Source organism: Eubalaena glacialis, chromosome 2 (genome assembly GCF_028564815.1).
Source record: "Eubalaena glacialis isolate mEubGla1 chromosome 2, mEubGla1.1.hap2.+ XY, whole genome shotgun sequence".
Classification (NCBI taxonomy): Eukaryota; Metazoa; Chordata; class Mammalia; order Artiodactyla; family Balaenidae; genus Eubalaena; species Eubalaena glacialis.
Window position 1 is genome coordinate 106,665,231 of NC_083717.1, and position 26,178 is coordinate 106,691,408.

Consider the following 26,178-nt stretch of genomic DNA (forward strand, 5'->3'; position numbering starts at 1 on the left):
AAAATTATGTACATCTTTGGTAATATTTTACAGAAAATAAATGCCGAGATAGAAGGACAATATTTAACTTAGTATTTCCTCTTCAATTCATTTTTTATAGCAGACATGTTAATTTCATTTTGAACATGGTATGCCAAATAACCTGAACTTCCAGGAATGAAGTCATGTAGCTCCCCAAGAAATTTCTTCATGGCATCAATTGATACATAACCTACAGAATAAAATATATATATACGAAATTCTATCATATTATCTGCTTTTCAATGTCTTTGATTTATTAGAGTTAAGATTCCCAAAGAGTGTTTTTAGAAAAGAAGTAAAAAGTAGAAATACCAGTGAGAAGATTCTCCGTGAAACTTGATAATTATCAGGGAACACCCTCCTCCCCCCTTCACCACTATGCCCCCAGCCTTCTACCTCCTTTTAAAACACAGATTCTTGATTTGCCACTTTGACTACAGAGAGTGTGATGTACAGGTTGGGGATGGAACATAAAAGTACCTAGACCAAAATAACTGGGACATGTGTCTGGCTTAGAATGTAATCACTTAGAACTACCTATCCAACTAGCTACTAACAGCACAAACAGCTAGCTCATCTTTCCTAGTAGAGCAAGCGACACTTTCCTGCACTGCTAACACGGAGGTAACAGTCTTTAGTAAAAAAATTAATAGGAAAATTGTTATCACTGCTTGGTCAACAAAGGTTATAGGTGTGAGTAATTCTCATGTCATTAATAATCTGAAATAGATATGAGAATCAAAAAGAAAACCTAGAATGGGGAGAGCTTAAGGACTCAATGACTTTAAGCAATATTTCCTTGATAGCAGTTGCTCATCTGAGTGATAATGCTTCATGTGTAATATGTGTTTGTGGTTTATACTAAAGTTGAAACCTGGTTTAAAAGTAGATACTGTATGAAAAAAATTCTGGTAGAGCTCAGGGATGATTGAATTTAGACCACCACCATTATCACCAGGCTATCTATACAGTTTGATTGTTTATAATAATAGATAATAAATTCACAGTTAATAAATTAACTATGAAGCCAATTATATAAAATAGACTAGTATCTTTAAAGATATTTTAATCATAGCCATTTACTTCAGAAAATCTTTTAAAGCACAATTACTATACTCCATATTGTTCATGGTCTTTGCCTAACGGCTAGATTTCTGTGTAAAATAATAAAAATATTAATGTTTAATTAATTGCACATATACACTGTGTGAAGTTTCTAAAGATATGTGTGAGGATAGAAAATTTTAAAATAATTACCATATTAATAAAAATATTCCTGTAAGGTAAAGAAGGATAGGACATTTATGCATAAAAATGGATTATTGTAGCAGTTTTGGCGTAGTTAGGACTTTAGGCTGAAGTTCACATACACCCAATTTAAACTAGCTTAAACAAAAGGGCAGTTTACTGGAAGGACATTGCCATATCAGTCAAACTATGGGGAAGGCAAACATATTGCTGGGAGTTGGAAATAACAAACATATTGCTGGGAGTCAGAAATAACTAGCACCAGCTCTCATGGCCATGTCACTAACCTCCAGTTTTTTCCTCTGCATGTTAGTTTCATTTTCCTCTCTTGACGCAAGCTGGCTTTCCGTACATGGTAGAAAACATGCCCGCTGATAGCCCTTAAGTTTTATATCTTAGAGCTATGGTCACTTGAATGACATGACTGCTGTATTCCATGTCTAGATATCCAGACAAAGAACTGTGATTGGCCCAGCTCAGATCAGGTATTCACTCCCAAACCAACTGATGCGGGTAGGAGCAAGCTCATGTTTTAGAAAATGTAACCCAACTGAATTGGGAAGAAGAAAAGAGAGTTCTTAGGAAAGGCATTCTTGGTGGACAATTCCATATGAGTCTGTGGTAGCCAGCCCACCCCAGATGGCCCTGAATGATCCCTATCTCCTGGTATTCACGAATTTGTATAGTCTCCTCCTACTTTGTACTTGGGTTGGTCTATATGACCAGCAGCACTTGGCAGAAGTAATGATATGTCACTTCTGAGAATAGGATATAAAAAAGACATGGCTTCTGTCTGTCTTGGGCACACTCTTTCTCCCACTTGCATTTCGCACTCTGAGGAAAGAAAGCTACCATGTTGTGAACAGCCCTATGGAAAAGTCCACTTGGTGAGGAGTCTAAGCCTTTTGCCAAAACCCAGCAAAAATCCAAGGCCTGCCAACAACCACATGCATGAGCTTTGAAATGGATTTTCCAGTCCCAGCTGTCCCTTGAAATAACTGCAGCCTGGCAAACAAAGTGACTGCAACCTTATTAGAGATTATGAGACAGAAGTATCCAACTAAGATGCTCCTGGATTCCTGGCCCTCAGAAACTATGTAATAGTAAGTGTCCATTGTTTTAAGCTGCTAAGTTTTGGAGCAATTTGTTACACAGCAACAGATAATTAATACAGTATCTACTATAAGTTCCCAAACTTTTAATTATCAGAATTTTTGTTTAAAAATTTTTGCCTGCAAGATATTTATCATTATTAGTAATTTTTTTCCTTTTATTAATCACACATGTAGCTGTTAATCAGAACTTTTTATCATGGGTAATAACCAGTGATATCAGACCTAGAGGATTTAATTCCAGTCAAAAACAAAAAACAGACCAAAAAAAAAAATCCGTTGATATTTTATGGGACATTGGTAATGCCTGTATATATTTTTGGTTGTCACAACTTGGGGGTCATGGGGGTGGGGGCAGGTTTCTGGATGGGATACTACTGGCATCTAGTGGGCACTGGCCAGGGTTGCCCTCTCCAACAAAGAATACCTGTCCTAAAATGCCGGCAGTTCCAGGACTGAGAAACCCTGTTCTACGGTATAGCTCCAACTTGTACTTTCTAAAACCAAACATCTAATTAGTTTTATTTTAAGAGATTTAACATTCACTGAGTTGAACTCAACCCATTTTGAGGAAGAGACAGTCAAGGTATAGTCACAAAAATTGATACCACTGCCTAAATTAGAACTCTCACTCACTACATTTTCAAGTAACACAAGATGATTTTCCCAACAAGAAGTTATTTCTTCCTGTACAAGCAGATGGGCATGGTAAAAAAGGAAGGACTGTCACTTCACATCAAAATTAAAGACAAATGAATTATCTTTTTTTTTTTTTTTTTTTGGCCATACCGTGCAGGATCTTAGTTCCCCAACCAGGGATCAAACCCGTGCCCCCTGAAATGGAAGCATGGAGTCTTAAGGGGCATGGAGTCTTAACCACTGGACCACCAGAGAAGTCCCTGAATTATCTTTTTAAAAATGAAGCTTTCTTCCAAGAAAGTGTTATTTTAAAATTTAATGTAGAAATATAAAGGAAGATAATTATTCAATTGCACAAATTAAAAAATCAAAAATTTTACTTCTACTGATAAATTCAATACCAGCTTACCACAGGTTAAAATTATACTTTAAAGATTCTGACTAATGATTATTTTTACAGTTCTTTTTTAGTTTGTTTTTATATAACACTGTCATGTCTTTTTGAACAGTCAGATGGCAATGAAACATAGAGCAACATTGTTACTTGTCCAAATCTAAGCATTTGTCTTTATTGTGTGGTTGATTTTAATATTTATCATTGATCTTTATAATATGTTATCAAACACTTGGTAAGTCCAAATGAACAAAAGATATTTAGTACCTGGTGATGGAGTTGCCTGAAGCAAACTCAATACCAGTACTATACCACAACCATGGTTTAACATACCTACACTTTATCTGAATATGTAGGTGTAAGGATAAATCTAGGCAGCAATCAGCTACTCCCAGTCTTAGTACTTAAGTACAGTTGACTCACCAGTAAGGTGGGGGTTAAGGGTGCCAACCCTCCCTGTAGTCGAAAATCCACTTATAATATATAGCTAGCCCTGGGGATTCAAGGTTCCTCTTATCTGTGGTTCTACATCCACAAACTCAACCAACTGAGGATTATGTAGAACTGTAGCATTTATTATTGAAAAAAATCCTCATATAAGTGGACCCTCATAGTTCAAACCCATGTTGTCCAAAGGTCAGCTGTACTTCTACTTAGTTCATTGTCCTTTGGAGTCAACAATTGCTCCTAAGAGTTCCAAAACTGACTTTTCTACTATCACAGTTGGATAGAAGTTTTCTTTGATGTCTCCAACACTCAGCCCGAAACTACACATTAAAAGTTCTTTTTGAAGTGCTTTTCTGAAGGCTATTTTATATCACTCAAATGAACAGAAGAAAAAAAATAATAAAACAAATGGCTAGACAAATTGCTTAGAAGGAACAGTAATGTGAGAGAAGACATTTAGGAATTTGTGAACTAGTTGCAAGAGGTAGTTTTGACACTGCTAAATAAAGAGAAAATGATAAATGTACAAATGATTTTATAATGAAATGTCAAAAAGCCTATACTTTTTAATTGCAGTGTTTTAAAAACAATTTTTTTAAAACCTCTATTTTTAAAATTATCGATGACCCTGCTGAATACTACCCAGATCAAATTATCCAAATATTATTTCCTTATCTCACCTCACGTAGCACTATCCAAATCCCAATGGTTACTTTTCAACTAGTTCCCTTGTTTGCACCCTCTCAATGTCAGCCTCAGTTAGCTGTCTTCTCTTTATGTTGGGCACTAGGAAACCCAAATATGGAGTCCATCGACACCTGGGTGATCCATGAAAGGGCTTCTGGGCATATGTGAGCCTCTTTAAATTACATGTAAAGTTTGTGTGTTATGTTTGTGTGTGTGTATGCTTAGGGAAAGGGACCTATGTTTCATCAGATTCTCAAAGGAAACTATAATTAGAATTGTCCATACAATTAATCTTCCAAATTGGGACACTTAAGAGTAAAGCAGAAACTAACACACCACTGTAAAGCAATTATGCTCCAATAAAGATGTTAAAAATATAAAAAAGAGTAAACGCTAATGCCAGGACAACACGCATAAATTGGGACTGTCTTATGTAAACAGGGGTGTGTTTTCACCTTACCTATAGACCAGGAATTTTTTTTAAACATCTTTATTGGAGTATAATTGCTTTACAATGGTGTGTTAGTTTCTGCTTTATGACAAAGTGAATCAGTTATACATATACATATATCCCCATACTCCTCCCTCTTGCATCTCCCTCCCACCTTCCCTATCCCACCCCTCTAGGTGGCCACAAAGCACCGAGCTGATCTCCCTATGCTATGTGGCTACTTTCTAGTAGCTATCTATTTTACATTTGGTAGTGTATATATGTCCATGCCACTCTCTCACTTCGTCCCAGCTTACCCTTCCCCCTCCCCATGTCCTCAAGTCTATTCTCTACGTCTAGGGGCAGGACAGACCAGCATTTTAACATAGAAAATATGGGGCCTATCTTTGGCTTAGTTCTGCAGATGAATTTATTTAACGTGTGAATGATGTCTCCTATTAGCATGTATAATAGAGGGGGTTCTACTTTGTACAAAATATTCCCTTGTTTCTTCCCTATTTGGGTTGATTCTAAATTTTATTTTAAATTACCTGTTACCATGTTGTTCACTGGATAATTCTGAAGAGGGAAGTACATCTGCTTTTCTACAACTGGAGTCCTTATAAAATGCTTTTCTGTGCTATAAAATATAGAAACATATAGAAAGTCATGTTTATATTTTTTTGGACTTGTTTTACAAATGAGAAATGATTCCAGGTAATATATATAGCAATCTAATTGCTCTGTGATCAGACTTCAGTCTTATTGGGTGAAAACGTTAACTACGAACTTCTTTGTGCTTGTAAGTAATACAAGGGCCCATATACATATTTTTGGTTTTCTTGGCTGCTTCATAAAACAAATATTTACTGAGTAAATACAGACGTGGGTCTTTTTCTCAATATTCTTGAAAGTATAATAATGCAATAATACTTTATAATTAGATAAAAAACAGATATACATATGTAATCTTAAATATGTTAAAAGAAAAGTCTCCATTTTAAATAATCACAGCATTTATTATTATTCAGTGTTCAAATAATTGGAACTCTATTAATTCGTACTTCCACACTTTAAAATAAATAAAAAATGATGTCTGGGAAAATCATGAGGTATACTAAGTGACTTCTGAGTTAAAAAGAAAAAAGTTAAATTATTCTGAGTGTGGTTGTATAGTATATAATTAATTATATTCTAATTTTTAAAGAGCTAAGCAGTTTTCAACTAAAATATCCTATTTTCTAACTGCCAAATAACAATTTACTATATTTAGATTACATATAATCCATAGATAATACAATTGTATGAAAATAAAAACCTTAATAAAAAATTGGAGTCATCCTTAAATTTATTTTCCTAAAAAATCTAAAATTACACTGAGTGATAACAAAGGTTTTATTTTCAATTTGTTTAAAAGTTAGAGTTCATCTAAACTCTTCTAAAAGAAACCATAGCTCAGTTAGGATGAGATCCTACAAATAAAGCAAAACAATGTTCCCAGAAAACTCAGGGACTAAACAAGGATACCCATTATAATTGTTATTATTTATCATAGCTCTAAAATTTCTGGCCAAGCAAAAAGAGATGGGGGAGGGGAGAGAAAGAAATGGAAGAGATATCTAGTGAAATGGAAGAGTTATATAGTGAAACGGAAAAAGAAATAGTTTCATTATTAACAAATGATATAAATGTGTACCCTGAAAAGCCAAGAGAATCAACTGAAATATTTTTAGAATCTTAAAGATTCCAAGTGGGTAAATATAAGACAAATACCCCCAAATAAATGACTTTTCTATGTCAGCAATAACTAACGAAGGAAAAAATGATCCAATCCACAATAGCAACAAAATTCATAAAAATCTAGGAATAACATAATAAGCAGTTTCTGATTCTATCTGTAGAAAAATCAGGAAACTTTACTAAGATATAGAAAAGAAAAATAAAAACAAAAAAGCATTGTCTTGGAGAGGAATACTGAAAATTATAAAGACATCAATTCTTCTCAACTTTAATACAATTCTCAATAAAATCCCAAAGGGATTTTAGTGTTTAAGAAAAAAATAATTCTAAAAGTCACATGAACAATCACATGTTAGAAGATCTAATAGGAGGCAAGAACAAATTTACAATAGAATGAAAAAAATACCTAGGAATAATCTTAAAAGAAGTGTAAGATTTATATGAAGGAAATATGAAAGTGTTTTTTAAGGACCACAAAAGAAAACTTGAACAAGTAAGGAAAAAAATACCATTTTCTCGGATAGGAAGATTCAGCATCAAAGTCTCTCTAAATTAATCTATATTTTTTTGTAATGTCACTAAAAATAACAACAGAAATTTTTGTTTTAATATGAACAAGCTGGTTCCAAAATTCAGATGGAAAAGTAAACCAGGAAGAATAGTTAACAAGAAAATTTGGAAAGAGTAAGGAGGAGGAACTAGCTCTAGATATTAAATCATATTATAAACAATTGAAACAGAGTGGCACTGTTGCATGACAAATTAATGGAATAGAATATAAAGTCCAGAAATAGACCCAGATACTTATGTGGATTTAACCTAGGATAAAGGTGGCATTTCAGTACAGTGGGGGAAAAGATGAATTATTCAATCAATAGCTAAGAGTAGGTAACTATCTGAAAAAAAAAAGAAGAAGGTGGATCGCCACCTCATATCTTACACCAAGATATATTCCAAACGTATCAAAGATTTGAATTTAAAAATAAAGAAATCACTAAGAAGAAACCATAGCAAAATAATAACAGTAATCTTAGAGAAGACTTTCCTAAGTATGACATAAAACTCAAAAAGCCATTAAAGAAAATATTAATAAGAATGAATACATATAGTAAAAAATTTCTGCATGCAAAACCCAACATTTTTAAAGTCAAAAGACAAACATAAGCTAATAACTGTAATTTATTTCACAAAAAATTCATTCTCCTAAACGTAAAGGGTTCTCGCAAAAAAATAAAAATAAAAGTCAATAGAAAAATGTTCAAAGGATATGAACAAACAGTTCACAGAATAGGAACTATAAATGGTTCTTAAACTATGAAAAGACATTCAACCTCACTCATAATAATGGCAATTCAGACAAAAAACTAGAGTGAGATACCACTTTTTATCTATCAGATTAGGAAAGACCAAAACATATGTTAGCACACTGTGTTGGAGAAAGTATAGAAGAAAGAATGGTGACTAACCATCCCAGTTTACCCTAGATTGAGGGGTTTCTCAGGACATGGGCTTTTCAGTGCTAAAACCAGGACAGTCCCAAGCAAATCTGGATGGTGGTTATGCTAGCCTGGAAAAGGTACTTACATACACAAACAATAGGAATGTAAACTGGTTTAACCTCTATGGAGGGCAATTTGACAATGATTGTATCAAGGATACAAAATGTATATGCCTTTTGACCTAGCAATTCCCCTTCTAAGAGTTACCCTAAAGACACTCGCACACATGCAAAATGACATTACATGATCAATCACTGAAGCACTGTTTTTAACAGCAAATTAGAAATTACCTGAAAGTCCAGTAAAATAGGAGGACTAGTTAAATAAATTATGGTAAATCCATACAATAAAATACTACACAGCACAAAAATGAAAAAGCTCTTTATGTAGTAATATGGAATGATCTCCAAGGTAAATTATTAAGAGAAAAAAGGAAAGGTATTGAACAATGTTTATAGAATATTACTATTTGTGAAAAAAAGAAAAAAAAGAAAGAATATTTATTTGAATTAGCTAGTATATGCATATATAAGAAACTGATAACATTGGTTGCCTCTGACAGGGAAACTGGCTATCTAGGAGCCAGTATATTTCATAGTTTCCCCTTTTGTGTATCTTGGATTTTGAACCATATGAATATATTTCCTATTAAAAATAATTAAAATTTGAAAATAGAAAAATAATAACTAGGCATGAAGAACTAAGGAAGAGATTTTTAAAAGGAGAGTATCACACCGGTCAGAATGGCCATCATCAAAAAATCTACAAACAATAAATGCTGGAGAGGGTGTGGAGAAAAGGGGACCCTCTTGCACTGTCGGTGGGAATGTAAATTGATACAGCCACTATGGAGAACAGTATGGAGATTCCTTAAAAAACTAAAAATAGAACTACCATACGACCCAGCAATCCCACTACTGGGCATATACCCTGAGAAAACCATAATTCAAAAAGAGTCATGTACCACAATGTTCATTGCAGCTCTATTTACAATAGTCAGGACATGGAAGCAACCTAAGTGTCCATCAACAGATGAATGGATAAAGAAGATGTGGCACATATATACAATGGAACATTACTCAGCCATAAAAAGAAACGAAGTTGAGTTATCTGTAGTGAGGTGGATGGACCCAGAGTCTGTCATACAGAGTGAAGTCAGAAAGAGAAAAACAAATACCGTGTGCTAACACATATATAAGGAATCTAAAAAAAAAAAAAAAAAAGGTCATGAAGAACCTAGGGGCAAGACAGGAATAAAGACGCAGACCTACTAGAGAATGGACTTGAGGACATGGGGAGGGGGAAGGGTAAGCTGGGACAAAGTTAGAGAGTGGCATGGACATATATACACTACCAAATGTAAAATAGCTAGCTAGTGAGAAGCAGCTACATAGCACAGGGAGATCAGCTCGGTGCTTTGTGACCACCTAGAGGGGTGGGATAGGGAGGGTGGGAGGGAGGGAGACGCAAGAGGGAAGAGATATGGGGATATATGTGTATGTATAACTGATTCACTTTGTTATAAAGCAGAAACTAACACACCATTGTAAAGCAATTATACTCCAGTAAAGATGTTAAAAAAAAAAATTCCCTGTGCTATACAGTAGGTCCTTGTTGATGATCTGTTTTATATAGAGTAGGGTGTGTATGTTAATCCCATGCTCCTAATTTATCCCTCCCCCCACCTTTCCCCTTTGGTAACCATAAGTTTGCTTTCTATGTCTGTGGGTCTGTTTATATTTTGCATACAAGTTCATTTGTATCATTTTTTTAGATTCCACATATAAACAGTATCATTTGAAATAAATAAATAAATAAATAAAAATAAAAGGAGAGTAATGAGTTTGGTATTTACTTGGCTTGTCAGGTATTAAAATACATAAAGTTATATAACTTAAAAGAATATTGTATTGATATCAAAATAGATCCATAGATTAATGGAATAAAACAAATAGTCTAAAAACAGATCTCCAGACACATTAAACACAACATATGAGAATGGAAATCACATCAGTTGGAGACAGATTTATTCTTAAAAAACTGGTGGAAAATTCTTATTTGTAACACAAAAATAAACTTCGATCTTCACCTATTACCATACATCAAAATAAATATCTGCAGAATTAAAAACCAATTTGATACCTGAATGGGAAAGGACTTTTCTGAACATAAAAGCGATAGAAGAAATAATAAAGGAAAAGTGATTAGTTTAACAATGTAAAAACTCAAAGCTTGTATCTCTAAAAAATATAAGCCAGAGAACAATCTGAGGAAACAATGTGACAAACTGGCAAAAGGATAATATAGCTAAAAATGTCAGACAAGTTGATAAGAAAAGCAATAAGACTCCCAATAGAAAATGGAGAAAGGATAAAAACAAGTCACAGAAAAGAAAATGTAAAATGCTAATAAATTCAAAAAGATTCAAACCTACTAGTAATCAAAGAAAAATGCAAATTAAAACAAGATGCTATTTTTCATCTATTAAATTAGCACAAGCCTTCTTATTAATACTCAATATACTGATGAGGATGTGGTGAGACCAACACTGGTGGTAGTTTTAAATTTGTACTTTTGAGGGAAGCAACTGACAGTAGGCATCACGGCCTTTAAGAACACTCATACCTCATTAATACCGTAAATTCCACATCTGAGAATTTACATTAAGAAAATTATCAAGGGAATTCCCTGGTGGTCCAGTGGTTAGGACTCTGTGCTTTCACTGCCAAGGGCCCGGGTTCTATCCCTGGTTGGGGAACTAAGATCCCACAAGCTACGTGCCACGGCCAAAAGAAAAAGAAAAAATCTAAAAAGTAGAGAAAGATTTATTTTTAAAAAGATGTTCATGAAGGTGCCGCAAGAGTAACAAATTGTAAATTTTTTTTTAAAAATTAAAGGAAGGTGGTTAAACAGACAATAAGATTAAATGCCATATACAGCCATTACAAATCATAATATCAAATAAGGTTTTTCAAAATGGGGAACTGCCCATAGAATACTAAATGGAAAATCAAGAGACAGACTATATCTGCAGTGACCTCAACTCTACTTAATGTGTATGTCTGTATAAAGCTAGCAAGAAACGTACTAATGTTGATGGTGGTTATCTGAGTGGTGGGTTTGCTTATAATTTAAATTTTCTTTATTCTTTTCTTTTTTAGTAGTTTTTCTTTTTTTAGTATTTTCCATTTTGACAAATTACACGCATTATATTTATAATAAAATAATTAAGAACAAGAAAAATAAGCAAAAATTCATGCCATTTTCAGAAGATCTGGGAACATACTGGGAAAGGAAAACAGCATAGTGATTAAGAGTTTGGACTCTGGATCAGCTAGAGTCGGTGTCAAATTAGGTTCACTACTTAAATAATATTGGGTGAATTATTTAGCTCTCTGAACCTGTTTCCTCAATTGTAAAACGAGGCTAATGTTATTTAACTATCTTATAAGGTGGTGAGAATCAAATGAAATACTGTGAACTGCTTAGCTCACAAATGTCTTGTATTTGGCAAGTGTTCAAAAACTAGTTCACCACTTAGTGTTCACTATCACTAGTAGCATGCCAAAAAAATAAACTTCGAGTAGGGACAAAGTGTATTTTATCTATGTTTGCATTGCACCCTCTGGTGGTTCCACAAAGAAAAAGGCTCTAAGTAGACACCTACCTTTGTCTATTTTTGTTGTTGTTATTGGAAAATACTGGACATATTTTCCCCAGATTTGTAAGCCCTCTTTGTATATTAAGGAAAATAGCCTTTGTCAAATACTTTTTCAAGTGTATATTTTTCTTTTGTCTTGGTTTATGGTATTTTTATTTCCATGTGCAAGTTTAAAATATTTTTGGTAGTCATATTTCAATCTTTTCCTTATGCTTCTGCATTGTGCAGGACAACCATTTCTTTTTTTTTTTTTTTTTTAATTTATTTGCTTGTGCTGGGTCTTAGTTGCGGCACGCGGGATCTTTAGTTGCGGCATGTGGGATATTTTAGTTGCAGCATGCAGGCTCTTAGTTGCAGCATGCAGGATCTAGTTCCCTGACCAGGGATCGAACCTGGGCCCCATGCATTGGGAGTGGAGTCTTAACCAATGGACCTCCAGGGAAGTCCAAGGACAACCATTTCTTAAAAAAAAAACAAAACATATATATATCTGATGTCTTTCCTAGTCAAGTGAATCACTGGGAGTTACTTTTTAATTTCTATTTCCCATTCTTCTCTTACAAGGTCACTTAGGATAACCATTTTCTCCTACTTCTTCTATTTCATTTTTCTTCCTCTCCTTACCAGTTCCTTATCTCAGAAACCATAACAAGTTCAAAGGAGTGCTATACATAGAGATCCCAAAGACCTAGAATATGCATACTCAAACCCAAGTGGTGGATTATCTAGAAGTCATAGGACCATGAAGCAATAGTTTACTAAACTTAAAATAATTAAATACAAAACTTTGTGTTAAATCAGATAATAACTTATTTCAAATTAAAGAAAAACAGATAGGAGGTACAAAAGGTATAAAAAAATTATGAGAAAAAAACTTAAAATTAAAAAAACTATATAAATTAAACTCATTAATTCTTATATTGAAGAAAGATCATTTTTATTTCAGCAGCTAAATACCAGACTTTCATATAGTTAATGCTCCCTATGAACATCTGAAAACCACTGAACTGGAAAATACGGAATTAGGACTAGATAATGAGTAAGCCTGAAACAAGGGGGCCTCTCAGAGATTGGCCCTAACACAATGGCAAGTCCATGTTTGTTTGTCTTTTAAGATATAATTTTAATTTCTTAAACCAAAGTAGCCACATTACGAACAATTTGGAACGGAAAGGGGGAAATCACCCAGAACTTCCAATCCTAATAAAATTACTGCTAATATTTCTTTCTTTCTTATTATAATACATATTTTTAAAATAATGTAACAGTGATCAAAATATACATAAAATTTTTGTTTATTTTCTGCAAGGATAGTCTAGCATAATAGTTAAATGCATGCGTTCTGGAATTAGACTGACCCAGTTCAAATCCTGCTTCTCCCCATTTAATAAATGTTTGTATGACTTCGGGCGAATTACTTAATCTATATATACTTGATCTCTTTTTCTGTAAAATGGCAATGGTGATAATGATATCAATCTTATAAGACTGTGAAAATTAAATGAGATAAACACACAGTCAGTGTTCAAAGGTGTCTATACTGAATTGAATATCAGTGAAGTATACAAATTACCTTTTAGATAATTCTTTTTTGTGATCTGTTGCTAGTACACTGCTTTCCCTAAGGGACTTTATTTTGTTTGGTGTCACTTCATCATGCTGTGGAGAGCAAAAGAAATCACATTTTAAAATATCAGCACACCAATGATGCAATCATAACGTTTTTTTAAAAAGTAAAGAAAAAAATTGGCAATATATATCAAGAGTCACAAAAATATTTATACACTCAGGTCCATCCCATCTAGTTTGGTGGGAAAAACTCACAAAATTTTGTACACACACACATACACACACAGAATTATATTATATATTTTTAGAGATACGTAAAGAAAGAAGACCAGGATTTTTAAAATATCAGCTGTGCTTGTATTAGATAGTAAAACTGACGGATTTTATTCTCTTTTTGATTTTTTTAAATTTTCCCTAAGGTGGTCATATTACTTTTTAGTTTAAAAAAATAAGGAAACCAAAAAAAGTATTATTAATTTAAACTTTCTTAAAATCCTTGACTTGAAAACTCCTAGGCTTCCTGTGAGCTACAAATCAAAAATATGAAGTAAGCTGAACAAATTAAGTTTCCCCTTCAAAATTAAAGTGGAGTATTTAGCTATGAAGTTACAAAAGAACTAAATGTATATTAAGCTTTTCCAAAAGATTATGTGAAAGTGACTGACCTCAGATACTGGTATCTATCACATAATATATTTACTTAATATGCCATTAGGAAATTTCTATATTTCGGTCACAAATCCATTCCAAACAATAATAATATTCCCCAAGTTACCTTCCAGGTTTACCCTTTTTAAAAAATATTTATTTCTTTATTTGGCTACATCAGGTCTTGGTTGCAGCGTGAAGGCTTGTCTGTGGCTTCTCTCTAGCTGTGGCATGTGGGCTCTAGAGTGCGCGGGCTTAGTTGCCCCGTGGCATGTGGGATCTTAGTTACCTAACCAGGGATTGAACCTGCATACCCTTTATTGGAAGGCGGATTCTTAACCACTGGACCACCAGGGAAGTCCCCAGATTACCCTTATTATTGCCATTGGATGAAGTACCTTCTACTTACATATTCCGTGGTTACATTATTATAATTGGATAATATTCAACATCAATCAATATTTGAAAGAACAAAATCCTTTACCATATAATCATACAATTTCTAGAGTCAACAGTCAGTACAGGCATGTGCTACTAATTTTTTAGTAGAAAAAAACATTGGATTGGGTTGGAGCTGACAAAATCTGGTTCCACTTTGCTAATATCTGGCTATGTGAACTAAGTCAGGTCTTACCTTCTTACCTCAGTTTTCTCATTTCTAAAACAGAATGATTAAATTAATGATCTTTAAGGGCCTTTCGGTATACTCAATAATTATTATCAAATAATAACCATTCTACCACCACTCATGTCCCTGGAAACACTCTGACAAGTCAAGGATTAGATATTTGATCCTTAGTACAACATAGCCAAAGATACTAAAAGAGCTATTATTTTCAGATGATGACACTTTGGGAAGAAATAACAAGTTAATGAAAGGAATACAAAATGCATAAATTAATTGCTGGGCTTTAGACATAGGGATTTTCTCTCTTTTTATTTTGAAAAAATTCAAGCTTACTGAAAAGTTAAAGAATAATACAATAAGTACTATATACCTTTTGCCCAGATTCACAAAGTGTTAACATTTTTGCCACCCTGCATGCCCTCTCTCTCTCATTTTTTATTTTTGCTGGACCATTTGAAAATATTTGCAGATATTATGACATTTCACTCCTTAATCTTTAGCATGCATTTTCTAAAAAAAAACAACAACATTCTTTTATCATTATAATACCACTATCATAATTAAGAAAATTAACATTAACTCAATATCACCTAATATACATTGCATATTTAAATTTTTCCAACTGTTCTCAAAATTTCTTTTTTACCTTTTTTTAAATTAAAAAATCCAGAATCCAATCAAGGTTCATACATCACATTTGGTTGTTATGCCTCAATCTAGAACAGTCTTCCCTGTTTTTTTTGTTTTTTTATGACATTGTTTTAAAGAGTCTAAGCCAGTTAGTTGCTTTGTGACATGTTCCATAATCTGGAATTATGTGAGTATTTACTCATGATTAGATTCAGAATTTTGAACAAGAACACTACAAGATAATATTGTGTACTTTTCTTTTTTTGGCACCACAAGGTGGGCGAGATCTTATTTCCCCGACCAGGATTCGAACCGGGGCCATGGCAGTGAAAGTGCCGAGTCTTAACCACTGGATCCCCAGGGAATTCCCTATATTGTGTACTTTTTATTGTATCACATCGAGCTGAACATAACAAGAGGTTGTTCCAATATTGGTGATGCTAAATTTTATCAGTTGGTTATGGTGGTGTCTGCCAGGTCCCTCCATTGTAAAGGTACAAGCATTGCTTTCCTTTGTAATTAATAAGTAATCATCAATGAAGTGATCATTTTAGATCATGATTTTAACACCCATTAATGCCCCTTGCCTAAATCAATTATTTGACTGGGGGTGGTACAGTGCGAATTTTCTATTCTATCATCCTTTCTTCGTTTATTACCTTTTATTCTGAAAGGAAATTTTCCCTTATCCTACCCTTTCCTTCCTTCCTTCCTTCCTTCCTTCCTTCCTTCCTTCTTCCCTTTCCACCTTTCCTCCTCCTTTCCTTCCTCTGTTCTTCCTTTTTTCTTTCTTTATGCTTTTGGAGTATCACTATGGAATCACGGATTTTTAAAAACATCTAATGTATGGGCTTCCCTGGTGGCGCAGTGGTTAAGAGTCCACCTGTCAATACAGGGGACACGGGTTCGAGCCCTGGTCCCGGAAGATCCCACATGCCACGGAGCAACTAAGCCTGTGCACCACAACTACTGAGCCTGCGCTCTAGAGCCCGGGAGGCACAACTACCGAGCCTGCGTGCCACAACTATTGAAGCCCGTGCGCCTAGAGCCCGTGCTCCGCAACAAGAGAAGCCACCGCAATGAGAAGCCCACCCACCACAACGAAGAGTAGCCCCCGCTCGCTGCAACTATAGAAAGCCCGTGAGCATCAACAAAGACCCAACGCAGCCAAAAATAAATAAATTTATATATTAAAAAATTTAATGTATTATAATCCATTATTCTTTTTGATGCTCAAATTATCCCAAATTTGGCTTTGCATAAAGATTCTGAAGTAAGTCACAAGCATAGGCAAATTTGAGGCAGGATGGCAAAAGCTAAAAAACTTTCAGTATTGCACACATTTATTAAGGGGTATTATTCATAACATTTAACAAATGGTACAACACAGGAATTAATCAAATAGCATCTACACTGGCAGTAAAGAACTGGTAAATACTGTGTACCTATTACTCCCTTAATATTACTGAGATTTTCAAGTTTTTTCAAATTTTCAAGTTTTTTACGTGAATAATTTTATTCATACAAAAATATCTCAATTTTACTAAGGTACTAGTGTAAAAATAATGTCAAACTAGATATGTTCAATAAAAGCATGTCCTTGAAATTCCTTACTCTGGGTCATTGGTGCTAACACGTCACAAGTAAGCATTTTTAAGATTACATTGCTTTCAAAATTTTTTGAAACTGTAGATTCTAATCGAGTACCTTAATTTACTCTTACCTTTTCTATCAGAAAATGTTGGTCTTGTTCCCAAATAAAACTACCAATTTTTCTTCTTATTTCTGTAGTAAGAAAAACAAATCCAATACTGTTTTTTAAAAAGTAACTTTGTAGAATTTTCTGAATTTTGTTTAGGTTTCAAATTTCTAAGTCAGTATTATTCCACTTGCATCAAAAGTACCTAAGATACTTGTATAAAATGCAGATTCTTTTTGAACCAGATCATTGAGGAGAAGCTGGGGAATTGCATTTCTAACAAACTCTCCAGATGACTCCAGTGCATTATGAGAATCATTGTTGTAAACTTTTTTGGCTGTAATACATATCTTCATCCGATGTCAGTGTCTTTAGGCCAAGCATTAATAAAGAAGACAACTGTCTAGTCAAAATAAAAGGCATAAAATTCCTGAATCTGTAGAGTGCTTCAAGAATTCAAGAGTTTACTTTGTTAAAAAAAAGGTTGGATGAGCAACATGTCTAGTGGGCGTGGTAGTACAGGAATTCTACAATGCTCAGCATGTCAAAGGACTATGAAATTATCTTAAATCAGTGATCTCAAAAGTTTCCACAGTAGCCCACTCAAGGACAAAAAGTTAACATTCCTCTAGACCTAAGCTGTCCAATATAGCAGCCACTAGACTAGATACATATTGAAATGTGTGGCTAGTCCAAAATGAGATGTGCTGTAAATTTAAAATAAACACTGGATTTCAAATCCAGTATCAAAAAAGAATGTAAAATTTATCAATAATTTTTATACTGATTATATAGTGAAATGATAATATTTTAGATACATTAGGTTAGATAAAACATTTCTTAAAATTAACTTCATCTCTTTTTATTATTTTTAATGTGGGTATTAGAAAATTTTAAATTAGTATGTGGCTTACATTTGTTTGCCTCTCACACTTCTACTAGACAATCCTGGTCTAGGTGGATAATAATGCATACTTTTCATTTTTAAAAAGGATCATGTTTTCATTTAAAACAGATTTTTTTAAAAAAAATGAATGCATTTTAATGTAAGATGCTAAACACAAAGACTTAATAGGAGTGATAATTTAAAATTAGATCAGATAGTCATTCCACAATATAAGTTCCCTGAAGGTGGGTATTCTCTGATTTGCCGTTTTTGAGTAAATCAATTCTCCTATCCAGTCATTAATTTATTTGCATAACCACTTAGAACAATTTATTTTTATAAATTATAACTAGGTCTCACCAGGACATCAACTATAGAAGGAACCCAATCTTTGGGGTTTCCAAAGCTCTTCTATAGAAACATTTTTCAAGTTTTTTTTTTTTTTAAATACTCTGCTCACTGGGAATTTTTACTACTTTCAGTCTGTCTTTCTAGGGATGGACACATACACATCAAAAAACACATCAAGAACTGGATAATAATGCAAGACCTACAAAAATGGGATATTTAAAGTTAGTCCATAAAAGATAGGTAGGATTTGGACAGAACAGGATAAGAAAGGGTGTTCCCAGCAGGGAAAACTAAACGAACCAATCTCAGAAGCAATTTATTCACTTGCCCTTTACTTGATAGGGTTGCTGAAATAATTAATGCGAAAGTACTTTCAATAATATAAAGAACAATATAAATATATGGGTTTATTATCACACTGAATCTTGAAATATCAGGAAAAAAATCCAGAGAAATAATGGTGAGATTCAAAACCAGCAATGAACATTAATTATATATTCACAGGTGAGACTACTTAATATCTCATTTTATCCTCAAAACAACTCGGGAGGTGACAAAATTAGTAAGTGTTGGATCCTAGCCAGCGAACACTGTGAGGACAAGATCTGTATCTTACTCACCACTGAATCCCCAGCACCTTGGTTGAAACATGGCACACAGTAAGAGCTCAGTGAACGTGTGAATGAATGATAAACAAAGCGAGGATACACACCCAAGGCAATCTGATCCAAAGTACATGCTTTTCTATTTATATTAAATGATACAAAACACAAAAATCTCTGAGAACAAAGATCAGTAAAGTTGGGTGACATAGCTGGATTTGGCAGTCTAAAAGAGATTAGATGAAAGATCTTTGCTAACCTTTTTGAAGGCATTCAGGAGGAAGAATGAAATGACCTAAAGCCACCGAGTTTTTTGTTTCAGCATTAGCTACTGCAGAGAGATAGCAGGCGTGAAAAACTGTAGCATTGTCTTCTATGTAATCAAGACTCTGATATATTCTAGGAGAAAGAAAGAAAATATCTGAAGTTATGAAATGAACAAGAATGTATTCAACGTTTCAAAACAAAGAATAAATGAACGGAAAGAGAATTATCAGTAGGTAATCAGGAGACTGGGGGTGGGGGAGTGAAGGGGTGAGAAGGGGATCAGCCAGGACGGTGATCAGACGTCTGTTTTGTAAACATAAAATGTGAAGGGGGATCACAGGTGGACAGATTGGAGGCAGAGCAACCTCTCAGATAGACTACTGTGATTTGGGGGCAAGAGGTAATTTACGGTGTATACTAAGATAGTGGCAGGAAGAACAAAGAACATTTACAGGGGCACAATCCATGGTGTTTGGTCATGGATTAATTGGACTAACTAATGGATTAATGGGGGTAGCGGTTATTAGTCAAAAGAAACTACCAAGGTTTTAAGTTTAAGAACACAGCAGCTGGTACAGGTATGAGAGGCAATCAGGAGATTTGGTTTAAACATGTTGAATATGAGGGTCCTTCAAGGAGCCACGGGGATGTGGGAGAGTCAAATGGAAACACACCACTGGAACTCAGGAAAAGATTTGAGGACCAGGTAGGAGGCCATGCCATTGCGGCAGAAAAGAGAGGAGAAAGGTTAGCTATTCCCGCCCCTACTTCCTCCCCGCACATCTAGGACTGGGCTGAAAACTTGCTCGTTTCCAGTATCTTGCTATTATCAATATTTATTAGTGGACTGCAACGTCTATCTCCAACTCCTGGCTCCTCATGACCCAAAAGGTACTGCCAGGTGGGCTTCGGGTACCTCAGCGTGTCTGGGTGTGAGGCATCGCAGCTGAACAAGAAGTCGGCGGCCCTCGGGTCACTGATGGTCCCCCCTTCGTCCACTGTGGAGGCAAGAGCACAGGGTAAGCCCATCAAGTGTCCTGTGACCAAGGTACCAGAGGGAGGAGGGGGTGCTCCCCTCCCCACCTCACCCACCCGCTTCTGCCCAGCTTCCTACCCCAGAACTGCCTCAGGTTGCGGCTGACGCTGCGGCAAAACCAACCCCGCTGCCCTCGAAACATGGCGCCGCCTCACACGCCTCACAAGCGAGGACGTGGGGGAGGGGGCCAGGAGCCGAGATCACTGATTGGTCGGACGTCAGAAGCCAGCTCCATGATTGGTTCTCAGAGTAATGGGCGGGGAAAGCCTGAGGCACAAGGAAGAAGGTTCCCGTCGCTGGCAGCCTGTGTGGACCAGCTCGTGGTATTGTGAGGCGGCTCCTCGGCTTCCCCTGACTCGGTGGAGGAGGCAGGTCAGTCGTGCTTGTGAGATTTAAACCCTAAGTATTAACAAAGTTGTTGTGCTGTGTTATTATTTTGAAGCAAAACTCATTTTATCACTTCATCTATAAATGTTTCAGCTGGAATCTCTAAAAGATGAAGACTTCTTAAAAAACAATATCATTGGACTTCCCTGGCGGTCCAGTGGTTAACACTCCGCAATTCCACTGCAGGGAACAGGGCTTCTATCCCTGTTCCGGGAACTAAGATCCCACATGGTACATCCCACATGCCGCATGGTGCAGGCAAAAAAAAAAAAACTTAAAAAATAACAATTCTTCAATATAGTCATATATCACCAGTGTTCAAATTATGTTTTCTTTATAGTTTCCCCACCCCCCGCCTTACATCAGTTTTGATAAGCTATATTTTTCTGGTGTTGGGTCCATTTAATCTAAAATTTCAAAAATATTGATATAAAGTTGACCATAAAACCTTTTATAATATTTTGTAATGTCTGCAGGCTCTGTGGCAATGGTTCCTTTTCCATTTCTGATATTAGTTACTGATGTTAGTGGCTTCTTTTCATTTCTTAGTCTCACCAGAAGTTTGTCATTTTTATTAGACTTTTTCAAAGAACAAAGTTATGACATTTTTGATACTCCCATATATTTCTTTTGTATATCTTTAATTTCTGCCCTTATAATTTCCTTTTACTTTTTTTTTTTTGGCTTTAAATTGCTGTTCTTTTTCTAATTTCTTGAAAGAGATGACTGATTTTCATCCTTTGTTTTTCTAATATGCGCATATGAGACTTACCAATTCCCTTTAAACTGTGTGCCAGTTTTTCAGATGTCATTTTTCATTATCATTCAATTCAAAATATTTTCAGATTTCCAATAGTTTTTTTGATCCATGGGTTATTTAAAATATTTAAAAATTTCCAAATACATGTGATTAGTTATTTTGTTATCGATGTCTGGTTTAAATGAATTAAGGTCAAAGAATATAGCTTGTGTGATTATAATCCTTTTAAATTCGTTGAAATTTTCCTTCTGACTGAAGTATATGGTCAGTGTTCTGTGTGTGTTTACAAAGAATGCCCTGCAGCTGTTGGATGTTCTCAGGTGTTTGGTACAGTGTTCTAACATATGTTCATTGAGTCAAGTTTGTTAATCATATTGTCTGATTCTTCTATCAATTACCGAGAGAGGCATGTTAAAAATCTCCTAAGTTGTTTGTAGATTTATTAATTTATTGTTAATTACTGCTTTATCTACATTGAAATTATGTTGTTAGGTGCATGCAAATTTATACTTGTTACTTTTAGTTGATTGAACAATTAAGCATTGAAATATAAAAAGCAAGAACTTTAAAACATGTAGAATAAAACACAGGAGAATATCTCTCTGACCTCTGAGAAGGATTTTTTTGTAAGTGAGACACAAGTATTAAGCCATAGGAGAAGATATTTGCAGTGCAAATAACCAACAAAGGATTGGCATCCAGAACATATAAGTAACCCTATGAATCAATAAGAGACAATCTGATGCAAAAATGGGCAAACATCTGTATAGGCATTTCACAGAAGAGGAAACTTAAATGGTTAATAAAATTATGAAAAGATGCTCAACCACAGTGGTAATTAGGGAAATGCAAACTAAAACCAGGAGATACCATTATGTGTACCCACCTTACTGATAAAAACTGACTTGGCAAAGACATAGATTAATGGGAACTCCCACTGCTGGTGGCAGTGTAAATTGGCACAATAGAGTTGACCAACTGGTCAGCATTACTTACTTGAAGATGTGCATACCCTGTGTACCAGTGCTTATCAGGTGTAAACCTAGAGAATTCTTGCTCCCATTTACCAGGTCACATATCCAATAATGTTTATGGAAACATTGTTGCTTTTAGCAATAGCAACAGCAACAATTAAAAAAATAAAACAACTAGAAACAACTACTTACCTATTAACAGTAGTTTGGATGTTTAAATTGTTGAATTTTCATACACTGGAATACAACATAAGTTTGAATTTTAAAAAAGCTAAGGAAGGCGTACAACATGATTCCATTCATTTAAAGTTGAAAGAACAGACATAATGAAACTATACTTTCTAGGAATACGTACATATGTAGAATAGAAAAAACTAAACAATACATTTGTTGGAAAAACATACTTATGAATTATTTGCAAAAAAGAAAAATCCAGACACAAAATGTAGAATAGTGATTACCTCAGGGCTGGGAGAGATACACAGGGGCCTTCAAAGGTTTTGATACTGTTCTATTTCCAAAGCTAGATGGTGAATTAATGAGTGTTTGTTTCTTCATATTATTCTCCAAACTGTACATATACATTGCATACATGCTTCTGAATGTATTTTACAAGGCATTTTCCTTTTGAGGTTCTCACCGCAGTGAATCCCAACACACTGACTGGGGCCTCTTTATCCTCTACTTCATTTTTTTTTTTTTTTTTTTTTTAAAGGGAACGCTATTTATTTATTTATTTATTTGGCTGTGTTGGGTCTTCGTTTCTGTGCAAGGGCTTTCTCTAGCTGCGGTGAGCGGGGGCCACTCTTCATCGCGGTGCGCGGGCCTCTCACTGTCGCGGCCTCTCTTGTTGTGGAGCACAAGCTCCAGACGTGCAGGCTCAGTAGTTGTGGCTCAGGGGCCCAGTTGCTCCGCGGCATGTGGGATCTTCCCAGACCAGGGCTCGAACCCGTGTCCCCTGCATTGGCAGGCAGATTCTCAACCACTGCGCCACCAGGGAAGCCCTACTTCATTTTTTGGTTACTATCAGCCTCATCTCCTGTGGCCTGAGAGAAAACAGTATGTAAGATAGCCCCAGTCATGCTTCTTAGTGAATACTATTTGGAGTCTATTTCTAGCAGGGAAATCCCATATTGGTGTCTTGTAATTCATACTCGTTAGAAGAATTCCTGCCTTTTTTAAAATGTTATTTTATTTATTTATTTATTTACGGCTGCGTTGGGTCTTCTTTGCTGCGCGTGGGCTTTCTCTAGTTGCGGCGAGCAGGGGCTTGTGGTTCACGGGCTCTAGAGCACAGGCTCAGTAGTTGTGGCGCACAGGCTCAGTTGCTCCACGGCATGTGGGATCTTCCTGGACCAGGGATCGGACCCATGTCCCCTGCACTGGCAGGCGGATTCTTAACCACCACGCCACCAGGGAAGTCCCGAATTCCTGCCTTTAATTATAGTCTGAGTTCTAAGTAGAAGGATTGTTCAAATTACTCAGTATAGAATAACCAATTATAAAAATAACCAATTATCTGGGAAAACTGTGGGAAAAGTTGTGTCATCTGTGTTAAGACAACTACTGGAGAGCTGAGATAGTATATCAGAAAAGGTATTAAGGTTGACTCCTACAGATAGTGGAAAATATGTATACACCTGTGGCCTGTTCTAATTCCCCTGGTGATCTGAATAAAACATTCATTTTTTCTTTCCCTTTTTTTAAACACAGCTTTATTGTGGTATAATTTACATCTCAAAAAGTTGCCCATTGTAAGTTTACAGTTCATTTATTTCTAGTATATATATATAGCTATGCAACCATCACTACAAAACATTCATTTTTAAGAAGTATATTTTCCAAATCTAGATTAGAATTTATATTCATTGCTACTCATCTTTCATTATGTCCAACTTAATCAATCTTTTCCTTAGAATTTTCTCCTATTCTGATGAATATTCACCTCCCCTTTCTTTGAACTCTGTAGTACTTGTCTGTCCCCAAGGACAGACTTTAGATATCAATTATCTAGAATTCTGTATATGACTTAGCTAGACCCTCTTCTTTCTCCCAAATTCTTTGTTACGTTACTTGAAATTTTACAGTGCCTAAAATCCTACCATTAGAATTATTTACTTATTTATATGGACTATATATTAGCTAGTAAGTAGTATTGTGTTGATGTTAAATTTTCTGAATTTGATAGTTTAGTGCTGTGGTTATGTAAGAGAATACCTTGGTTCTTAGAAGATACTTGCTGATGTATTTAGGAATAAGAATTATAATGCCTGCAACTTAATCTAAAGTAGTTCAGCAAAAATAACATTAGTAATAATTATACTCACACACAAAATCATATGGGGTGGATGTGGGGGAGAGAGACTAAGAAAATGTAGCAAAATGTTAATAACTGGTAATGTAGGTGGAGAGTATATGGGAGTTTATCATATAAATATGTAATTTTTCCTCTACGTTTGAATTTTTTTAAAGATTATAAAAGGAGAGAAATCATGTTCCTTTAGTTCAGTGGTTCCCTACGCTAGCCACACGTTAGTAAGCTTTTGCAAACTACGAATGCCTAGGCCCCATCTGCTAGAGATTTTTATTTAATTGGTCTTAGGTGGGGTGCAGGCACCTGAATTTCTTTTATATCCCCCTAGATGAACCTTTCTTTTTCTTTTTATGCTTCTTTTATGTCCTTCGAAACATCTAGCAAGGCTCCAGGCACAAAATAGGTCCTTATTACATTCCAGTTAAAATGAATTCATTTTTTTAAAAAAAAGGTAATTTCTTAAATGTAGCCATAACATGTCATGGCTGTTTGCCCAAATCAGCAGCTATAAATGTATGTATATACCAACACTATACGAATATTACCTGTAGTTGTATGTATCCTTCCCACTATGACAGATAGGATAGAGGGCTTTTATCCTGCCCAAAGAGCTGTGCTAATTGTAATTTTAGAGGGCCATGCTGCAGGTCCTAAGTACTGCACCCCTGTCCCCCATCTCTCCCAAAAAACCTGTCAAATATAGAGCATGAAGCCCAGTTAGATGGGACTTCCAAAGGAAAGGAAATAGGGATGGTTCATCAAGGGTACTGCTGAGATCAATAAGCCTAAGAAGTTTAGGCTTAGAAAGAAGGAACAAGCTAGAGGATGAATATATTGGAGAGGACAAGATGAAATATACGGGTATTTAAATTATAGGCAGGAATGACTAAAAGGATATAGTCAAAAGTAAATGGAAATACTTAAATGTATTTGAATACAGAAAAACAAGTGCTCCATAGGTAGGTAAAGCAAGAAAAAGGGACTGAGAAAGAGTCAGAGATTTGCTGGACTAAAAAGTATCTTGAGAGAATTCAAGACAAGATTATAAACTAGCCCAGAACATTTTATTCTTTAAATCTCTGGAACAGTTTTTTTTTTTTTAATTACAGTAACAAGTTCCAGAAAATAAATGTGTTGCAAAATGTATATTAAAAGATAATTAAATAGGAAGAAGAGCACACATCTAAAAATTAATCTATTGAGTCATTATGTTGGAGAATAAGGACAGTATGATAGAATTTCTGAGCACGTTTGAAAAGGGTTCCTGAGCATCACAAACTCAAGTTGCATTTTGCTCCAGTTACAATAGGATGATGACCATGCTCATGAGAATGGCTCCTGTGTCATAGTTGACACCAGAGAGTTAGAATGACATCTTGAAAAGCTCCAGTGAAATCCACTTAGAACGGTGAGAACAGAATTCAATTTGTGAATCCTCTTTTCATTATTCCAGAGTTCCCCATAACTTGGGAAGAGAAACCAGTGAGACTGGTAGACTATTTCAATACCTCTTTAATAATGCTCTGAATTTCTACAATAGTATGACAAA

At 35.1% G+C, this 26,178-nt stretch overlaps 1 protein-coding gene across 1 annotated transcript; it reads right to left on the reverse strand.

The window, feature by feature from the left end:
• Positions 1–68: 68 nt before the first annotated feature.
• On the reverse strand, positions 69–20,336 carry TERB2 (telomere repeat binding bouquet formation protein 2). The gene is made up of 7 exons (XM_061182195.1): positions 20,273–20,336; positions 20,075–20,156; positions 19,151–19,290; positions 17,077–17,138; positions 13,452–13,537; positions 5,530–5,618; positions 69–211 (listed from the first exon to the last, which is right to left on the reverse strand). Exons 1-7 carry the CDS (start codon positions 20,334–20,336, stop codon positions 69–71), a joined length of 666 nt encoding a protein of 221 aa, XP_061038178.1.
• Between the last annotated feature and the right edge of the window lie 5,842 nt (positions 20,337–26,178).